The following is a 9785-nucleotide window of genomic DNA, read 5'->3' as shown; positions in this document are numbered from 1 at the left end:
AGCGCGACGAAGGCCGTGCGAATCCCCCCCCCCCCCTCCCTTCGAGGTCACCGGCCACTGCTTTGATGTAGTGCCTCGCGGGCAGTTAACGCCTCGTGAGATGACGGGCACCATGCGTCAGTGGAGCCAACGTGTCGTGTGGCGGCGGGAGGGGGCTCGCAGGTGACCCAGTGGCCGTCTGCTCAAAGCTTTCCCCTCCCTGGTCAGTGATGCCGCCCAACGAACCCCTCGGCTTTTAATTGACCGCCGCGTGTCCGTTGCGCGAGTCCTTAATTAACTCGAACTCGCTCGCGCGCGCGATCCGTGAAGCTGTCGAGCGCGAGCCGCCGCGGACGAACCGGCGAAGAATGAGAGTGACAGCTGATTTTTACACGTCTGGGTTTCTCGGGAAAGCGGTACTTGACGCAAATGGAAAACGGGCAAATGGGCCGCGGTCGTTCCTTTCGCCGCCGGTTTGCGCTTATTGCCTTATAAGGAGAGACAGTCGTGCCTTTCTGCAATAGGCCGAGCGCCGCTGCCTGCGGGATCCCTGCACTTTAACCCTTCCGCTGCTGAATTTTATTTGGTCTGATCGCATAAAACAATGCAGCGAGGGCGTCGTAAACAATTACCCCTCCAAAGCGATGCATCGAAACGGTATCCGTGGCGTGGATGCGAGTGCAATGAATCACTGAACATCTGGATTTAGAAGGTTATGGTAGTAAGAAACTCGATGTCTAGATTTTTTTTTTAAATGGTCCGTCTATATCAACATCTATTTCACTGTAACAGCGTTACAACGTTAGGCACCGCCATCTCGATAAACTCCAGTTCTGGTGCCAGACGGCTTTGTGTCGCTTCCACGCAGGGCCTGAGCTGGTTCCCACCGCGAGTCACTCTGCACGCGCTCCGTGCCACGCGATAACGGAACCGTCTGGTGCCTGTCCTGTCGGGGCTCCCTAATCACAAAATGACCCCGCTGGAGTTAAAGCTCGCGGGTATGAAAGCCCCGACTGGGGGGCGGGGGGGGGTACTGACCTACATTGACTAACACGTAACCAGGGGGCATCTTTTTAGAAGCGCGAGAGAGAGAAACATCCACCAGAAAATCGCCGCGATGTGAAAATGTCCTCTCTTTGTGTGACCTTGACTCGGGAAGGATATGGGGAGTGTGTGTTCGGTGTAATCGAGGGCTCTGCCACTGACCCATGGCGCATATCACATAAGAGGCTCAGCGCTTAATGGGAATTTGTTTCCCTGCTTCGCCGGGACAGCCCGATAATAGGCCTTGAAATGGCGGCAGTGATAAATCCGTCTCGAGCAGGCTCTGGCCTTGACGTTGGGCCTGTGGTGAATTGATATTCTTACCAGTGGACCCAAATGTGTCGTGTGGCCAACTCGTGAATGCATTTATGACGGCCCTGTGCCTGTTTGGCGCAGGGATGCGAACCGAGTCGGACATGTCCTGGCTGAAAATACAAAAACGAAGGCCTGGAAAAGCAGCAACATTTGAGCCGGTTTAGCGATTAAGCGCTCTCCCTTTTCACAGCACCTTCTCGCAGCTAGATCTCGCTTCACATCCAGAAAGACAAGAGGCAGGCATGATGCGTTCATGGTGTGATCTCAGCTCGTGCTTTAGAGAACCAGATGTCCGTGTTATTCTTTTTTAGATGTACTTGTCTTTGTCTGAACGTTATTGAATGTGGTATGTGGCCTGTGATTGTTATCTGTGTGGATTCCTTTGTCATGGGGATAAGTCTGGGGTTTCATTCCAACCAAACCTGAAAGTAGCTGACTTCACATAATGGCACGACCAATCATTGGAGACAGAGTTCATTTTGCTGGAGAACAAAAAAAACTTTCTTCGCATGACAACTTTGGTTTTAGGCAACAACATAGCAAAGATTCCAAGGTGTGCACGGGCATCTGTATGTAAATCGATTCATTGATTTAGAAAAAAAAATCATTCATGTTCTATTTATGCTGGTACTGATTAACAGTTAAAAAAAACACGTTAAAATTACCAAGAAAATGTGAATTTATTTGAAGTTAAATAATATTGTAACGGACTGACATGGTCTGTAAGTGAGGTTACACATTTACTGAGTTTAGGAGGTTGGCTCATGTTGAGGGTACATTAAGGGGGCTCGTTGTTGGAGTGCATGTGATGGGGAAACGGTTGGTTTTTATGGGCAGGCTATGGCCCACAATAGCCTATTTCCTTGTTTGTAATAAAATCCTAAGAACAACGTGTTGTCCAGAACTTCCTTAGCGAGAGTTGCTACACATATATATTATAGTTAACTCTTGTAGATTTCCACGACTTGTTACTGTGGCTTCTATGGCCCTCACTAGATGAAACGCGCTGTATTGGTTGCTTGGATGAATCTCTTTTCCTACATCATAACCATTAACTCAACATACGTTCTAATGTCAACGAAGTCGTGATCGTAGTGTTTGTTCCTGACAGTACCTGAAGGCAGCATGGGAACATCCCTCCGCCCCTGATACCGCCCCCTTTCTCTGACGTCACTCCAACGGCTATTTGCATGGAGTGTTTTCTAGCTGCAGCTTCAACCCGCCTGCAGAACGAGTCTCCGAGGCGAAAGCGAGGGAAGAGGCGCATTGGAAATAGGAGGCGGAGGAGGGGGGGGGCTCTTGTGTTTCAGATCAGCAGCAGCAGTCGGCGGGTGGGGGGCAGAGGGAGACGTCTTGCAAGCGAGGATAACGTGTCGAATAGCAAAAACAGAGGGTTACAACAAAAAACAAAAAAAAACAGCAGAGCAGCTGTACTCTTCGTATATCGGAAAATGGAGCTGCCCGCCGCGGGAGAGCACGTCTTTGCGGTGGAGAGCATCGAGAAGAAGCGCATCAGAAAGGTTTGTCTCAAGAGCACCGAAGGACATTTTAATGCACATTTAAAGGAGGGTCGTTACTGGTCGGGTTTCTCTTCACCTGGTTTACTATTTTGTTATTTCGTTGGATCATGCCTAAAGGTGTCGGCGCAGTGTCTAGTGAAATGTGCCGTGTAAAGTAACGATGCTTATCCCGTCTCTCTCCATTCTCAGGGGAGGTTTGAGTACCTGGTCAAGTGGCGAGGATGGTCTCCAAAGTAAGTACCTTTTGTCAAACACGATCCCCGTGACGCTAAAACAACATCTAAAAGTGTGTGAATTTGCGCATCAGCGCGAGCTTGAGCGCGCACATGAACGGTTGCGCGTACTTGCTTTGGGTTCGCGACGCGTTGGGCTCGACGATGGGTGTGTTTTTAGAAGGTATGCAATCCCCTGTGTGCCAATTAAAGGAAGACGCGTCTATAATTGATCCTGTGTACAAGAGAGGCCCATATATCTACAGTTGATGTAGCGCAGCGCAGGCTGGGCGATGATCCTCCCCACCCCCCCTCCACACCGCCCACAGCCGCGCGTAAAAGTTGTCCTGATTTTATTAGACATGCATCCACGGGGAGTGCAAGTGCCCCCAGCGTGTTATTTACACGCGGACATGGCTACAAATATGAGCTGCGGGAGGATTTACGATGCATGAGTTGTTCAGGTGCAAAGATAACTCCTTTACGTCTGATGATGTCACGCACAGTTTCACAGGCCGATGTGCGTGCTCACTGCTTCCTGTCTGCTCTCTGAATAGATACAACACGTGGGAACCAGAGGACAACATCCTGGACCCAAGACTACTTGATGCTTTTCAAGACAGGTAGGTTTCAGGTTTTTGTTTAGATTCAACAAATTCTACATTTACACTTGTTTTGTATTCGGGAATCTGGATAATCCCATGTGTGTAATAAACTTGCTACACAATGTGTCTGTGAATGTGCAGAAATGCCGTGCCTGGGGGTTTAGGATCAGGATGAGCTGGTGTCATCAGAGGGTCAGGTTGAGTTCAAACTCAGGTCAGGGTCACTGAAGCAAACTGTGACGCGGTGTTGGATCTACTTTTGTTACCTGATATTCATTTGAGTGTCAGCAAAAGGTTATTGTGCTAAAATGCTACCTGTTGTCCCACCATCCAGTCACCTCAGGCACCTGTGTCATCTTCCATAGCTACCCTTGCATTAGCCATTAAGCCAATTGTTATTGATTATGCAAAAATGATTACCTACCAATTAACCTTACATGCTGTGTCCGGCTAATTTTGGTAACTTTTTTTAAATTTTACTTTAAACCTTTATTTTTACATCCATTATTTGAGTATACAAAGTCATAACGCTTCTTTTCAAGTCCAGATACTATGTATAAAACAGTATTTTTAAATTTAAACGTTTAACTTTAACAAAATGTTAAACATACTTTACTGAAAAGTTCTCACTGTAAATTGTATATTGGACCTTTTTTTGTACTCCTAACCAAGTCTTGAACTCACTGGAGCGGATTGCAGAGAAAAACTTCCTCCCTTTAGCAGCTACTGGAGGTCCATTATCCAAGTAAAGTAACAGAAAGCTGGAAAAAAAAGTTTTCCTCTTAGTGGAGGGGGGGGGGCTTTCAATTATGATCCAGTCTTTTCTTAATCCGCTCAATATATAGGGGAAGGCCAGGAGGAAATAAAGATTGAAGTGAGCTAAATAGCAGCTTAGGAATTGTTGTAAATCAGAGGTGCGTGCACTATTTCACTGTCTAACCAGAGGCACTTCCTCCTGTTCCCTATTAGAGGAGTGTCCACGGCCTTCAAAGCGGGCTACCAATCAGCTACCATTAGCTGCTTGGCAAATTGCTAAATATTCAGTTGAGTGACTGACCAGAGAGCCCCGCATGAAGGACGGTGTAATTAAACTTCATCTATGCCTAACCTGTTAAACTGTCACTGGCTTTTCTCTTAGTCTGCCTCACCTCTCACTCGCAGCAACCTTTCAGGCGTAGGTCACACGCTAAAGCATAACACCAACGTCACTCTGTGTCTGTTTTTGCAATTACCTCCCTCTAAAGAGGAGCGGCCTTATTGAAACTAATTGCGTGTCTCTCCGGGGAGCCAAATCGTCTGAATGCCGGGCTCTGAAAATACACTGAGTTGTCATTGTAATTAGACGTGAGCGAGGGGAGGGGGGGGGGGGAGGGGACTGACATCACTTCTGTCTGTGGTATTGAGTTACTGCCTTGGAGAGACTTACATGGAGACGAAGTGAAACTAATGAAAGTCAGCGAAGGGCTGGTCTTCATCTTAGACTGTACATAATAATGTATAACTGTGTATATATATATATATATATATATATATATATATATATAGGGTGGAAGGAAAATACATGACAATGGCATAAAACAAATACTTCTTTTAATCTGTGCTGAATGCATTTCACTGCACACGAGAAAGTGTAACTCCAACCTGTAACACAGGCTCAGGATTTTCCTAATTGAGCCTGAGGAGGACTCCTGTGACGTTGTGTTGCCATGCCAACGGCAACTCATCTCTGCTAGACAGTTTCAGTGATTGGCTGCTGCTTTGTCTCTCCCATAGGGAACGCCAAGAGCAGCTGATGGGATATCGCAAGAGAGGACCCAAGCCCAAGCACCTTCTGGTTCAGGTGAGGAAGCATTGCGATTCAATTCTTCTCTATGAATAATGGAAAAGGTGAATTACAGCTTGGCTTAAAAGACATTGTGCATGATTACCAGGCAGCAATATAAAAAATAAATGTGAATCTCAGATTGAAGATAGATTTTAAGGGGTTCTATACAGATTTTATATCAACAAAAGAAAGTACCCCCCTCCCCTCCATATTGATGATATATGAAGATGACTTATCTTCATAACAAAAAATCAGTGGAGTGGCAATTTAACAAAGGTTTTTGAATATTTACTACAAAGAGAAAAGATATGATTAATTTTGGACCAGATGCCTGACCTACCAGTTGTAGTTAAATGCCTGTGAATGGTACATTTAGCGCATCAATCACAGGTAGAAAAGACTGGGGGAACCCCTCGCAGGATTCTTTTTGTTCCTCTCTGGAGGGTGTTGGTGGTAACACATGGGATAAAGTCAGTGACGGAACACAAAGAAGCCAGTATCATTCCTCCTTGCTGAGGTCACAGCCACAGGAGACACTTTGAAATGTCACTCTGATGGCCCCGGTGGGTGGCTGAAAGGGCTTCGCAGTAGCTGCTGGAGGGCTGTGAAACATGGGCGAAGGCCTCTGAAATAAACAGTGTGCCTCAGAAGAGCCCCCCCCCCCCCTCACATTCCAAGCACTGTTTCTCAAGTGCAACCCGTTGGGCCCCAATGAATATGGCTTTTTGTTGTAGCCTGACAGACACATGTGTAGATATTGTCTCCAGTTCCACCATTAACCGTCAAATGCCCCGCTGAGGGGGATGCCTGGGTAAAAACGCCAGTTATACTGATGGAGTTGTATGTGAACGGGCTTTTTTTCTAACAGCACATGTTGCTCTCCGGTTCCACAGGTGCCTTCTTTTGCCCGAAGATCCAGTCTTCTAGCTGGTCTTCACGAGACGTCCCTGGATGAGGACGGCCGTCAGAAGACCGGCCCCATCCAGATGCTGCGTCCCCAGAGCCAGCAGTACCAAATGAACGGCAAGAAGCATCATCAGTACCAGCCGCTGTGCAGGGAGCGAGAGGCGGAGCAGCAACAGGCCAACGGCAAGAAGTTCTACTATCAGCTCAACAGCAAGAAGCACCACCACTACCAGCCAGACCTCAAGGACCACGAGGCCATGTTTGTTAAACCGCGGGAGTTAAAAGCTTCCGAGCTGACTAACAAGGGTTACAACCTTCCCCCGGTGCTGCAGCAAAAGTGGGTCCGGGACAAGGACTCCGGCTGCCTGACCAAGGTCAAGGATATCGCCATGGAGCTGAAGAAGCTCCCAGCGGACCTGAATGGCCACAAAGAGCCGGACATGGTGGGAGCCAAAGAGGCCGCTGTGACGCAGTCCAACGGCGCAAGCAACGGCAAGCTGAAGATCGTGAAGAACAAAAACAAGAACGGGCGGATTGTTATCGTCATGAGCAAGTTCATGGAAAACGGAATGAAAGCGCCCAAGACTAAAGATGGTGATTCTGAAACCGCCGTAAGGCCGCCGCGAGGAACCGACGGCAGTACGGAGAACCACCTCGAGAAGATGAAGCTGGTCAGCAAGCTCGGCCTCATGAACGGATTAGCAAAAAATCCCAAAGACAAACCAACAGTAGCCAGTTCTGGATTTAACGAGCGTTGCCCCGAGGAAAAGGAACCGTCCCCCAAGACGGAGCCATCTGTGCTGGAACAGGATAAACGTGTCGGGGTCAGAGGGCACGGGCAGCTTTCGACGGATCAGCCTTCACGATTGACGACCGAGCCTAATCCGCTCGCCCGGCCCCTGGATCGGGGAGGGCCCTCCCCATTGGACAAAAGAGAAAGCCCAGGTGGATTTCAAGGACTGAAGCGGCACCTCTCTGACAGTGAGGTTCGCGGGAGTAGTAAGAAGTTTTTGAGCTCCAAGAGTTTGAGCGTTCTCGGCGAGGCGTCTTCGCCCACCCAAAACCTCGACGGCGGCGGCGACCGGAACGGCCCGCCGAGTCACGTTGGGCCGCGGGACTGCGGGTACGCAGACCAGGAGGAGCCCATCGACCTGAGCGTTGTGAAGTCCAGGCCTGAAGCGCAGACTGCGAGAGCGGCCGAGGCGCGCGCACAGGACCAAACGGACGCTCGGACGGACCCACGGACGGACGCTCGGGGTGAAGCCGAGAGGAGTGAAGAGCAGGAGGACGATGACTCCTCTTCCGTTCCTGACCACGAGAAAACAAAAGGAGGGACCTTTCCGTCTTTCCAGCCTTTCCTTGGGAATATAGTGATCACGGACATTACTACAAACTGCCTCACGGTCACATTCAAGGAATACGTCACAGCGTAACCGAGTTCCGTAACAACTGTGCAATTGTGAAAATGTACATAAGATATTTGTATTTTCGGATCTTTGAATGTACAAATGGACCCTTGGCGTTGCTTTTGTTTTTTCTAGTTTAAATTTAGAAAGAAAAAAAAATCCTTTATTGCATTATTTGCATATTTTCTTATAACTCTGTTATTGCTGGAAATCTCCATTTTGCTATTTCAAACTTAGGCCAAATAAATGTCTGAACTTTGAAGATGCACTTAACTCTTGTAAATCTTCTTCACTTGGATGTCATTTGATCTCACACTCAACTGTCCGCATCTCAGAACATGTTAAACAAATGTAGGCTTTATGGAGAAGTTTGTCAAGAAGAAAAATAATTTAGAAACATGTTAAAATTCCACTGTGTGTGTGTGTGCGTGTGTGTGCGCAGATGGACAGATTTAAAGTATGCATGCTGTTTGGACAAAAAATGCCATTAGGCACGCTTAAACAAGCAGATAAAGAAAAATAAGCGCCTTTCTGTCAATAGATATTTTGCGTTGTTGAAAGGAAAGATGTGATCATTTTTAAATGAAATATTAGTGGTTAATGTTTAATATATGCTCTTTTTAGTGTGTGTTTTTTTTTGTCTTGCATCTCGAGATCTGATTACTGAGCACAAGTCACTTCCATCAACACAGCAGACACACAACCCCGGGACTCTTTTATGTTTTGTAGCTGGGACAACAAAATGTTTTTCTGAATGGGATTGAATGGACTTGTCCTGTGGTCTTGTTTGAGTAACTTTTGCGTCATCGCGTTAATGTGAAAGCACACATATTTCAACAATCCCATCTGTTCCCTTTGTCATTCATGCTCGCTCTCCTGTTTTCAAATCCCTTCCAGCACCTTGTGACCTGATGTGCATTGAACTGCTCTGAGAACCACAATCAGATGCACTCTTGATGTTTTGAGTGCAGACTATAGAAGAAGAAAAAAAAAACGAAGACTTCCTATGACAACTTTTGCAATAATAAAATTGTTTGCAAATTATGTATGGACTTGTGTGCAATGTTTTTATTTTACGTAATCCTAAAGTCTTACGTCACATGCGACCTTGGCCTCCCAGTCAAGGCTGAACTGCACAGGGCTGCTGCTATAACGCTCTTACATGTCAATCCTTACCTCAGAATTTGCTAAATCGGTACATGGCTCTATTTGTGGCCGTGACTTGTGCAGGCTGCGGGCCCTAAGGATCATTACAGCGTTTATTTTCAGACCGGCTGCCCGGAGCAGTCATTTACCCCACGTGGGGGCTTTCCTTCATTTGAAACATCCACACAATCCAGCGACTGAAGAGTTGTTGATCTGTTGTTTAGTAATAAACATCTAGTGGTGGTTTGGAAAAAATACGTTGGGTAAACCCACCATGTACATGCATTATATTCTTTATGTTAACAGCTGATCGTGATGGGACTCCTTTTGGGTTCAAATAACCCTCACGTGATCCTCACAAGAGGCTTTCAGTTATTTAACGCTTGTCATTTTGACTTGAACAATCACGGCGTGAGCCGAACGGATCCCCCTGACAGGGATGGCCACGCACGTCACGCAGGAAATCATTTCCACGGTTTCCCTCCCCTTCGTTCACATCACGAGGTTGGCAGTGGCGGCTCGTCGGAATAACTGGAGAAGAAATGTGCGCATGGGGAGCTCCGTCCTCTGTTGGGTTCACAAACCTTTTGGAAAGCATTTGAACGCAACATTTGCCTTTTTCGTCTTTTATTTTATCGGGTAATGCATGATTCATATTTGTCCTTATTCCGGTCCGACGCTGTGATCACATGACTTGACGAGCGGGACGTCAGACGGCGGCTGTCGACCATTTCCTCCAATAAAAAAAAAAACAACCCCGCTTTCGTGCGCGTTGACGTGAGCAACGAAATATAAAATGGCTGTCCTCGTGCTCTGTCCCATCCAGC

The 9785-nt window shown here is 47.3% G+C and overlaps 1 protein-coding gene across 1 annotated transcript; it reads left to right on the top strand.

Annotated features, from left to right (window-relative positions):
• Positions 1-368: 368 nt before the first annotated feature.
• Positions 369-8860, top strand: LOC119218382 (E3 SUMO-protein ligase CBX4-like). Its single transcript, XM_037472770.2, has 5 exons — positions 369-2858; positions 3048-3091; positions 3628-3693; positions 5449-5515; positions 6394-8860. Exons 1-5 carry the CDS (start codon positions 2529-2531, stop codon positions 7837-7839), a joined length of 1953 nt encoding a protein of 650 aa, XP_037328667.2. The 5' UTR covers positions 369-2528; the 3' UTR covers positions 7840-8860.
• The last annotated feature ends 925 nt before the right edge of the window (positions 8861-9785 follow it).

The sequence above is a fragment of the Pungitius pungitius genome, chromosome 9 (genome assembly GCF_949316345.1).
Source record: "Pungitius pungitius chromosome 9, fPunPun2.1, whole genome shotgun sequence".
Lineage (NCBI taxonomy): Eukaryota > Metazoa > Chordata > Actinopteri > Perciformes > Gasterosteidae > Pungitius > Pungitius pungitius.
Note: the sequence above shows the minus strand (reverse complement) of the source record. Positions and strands in the feature narration are given on the sequence as shown.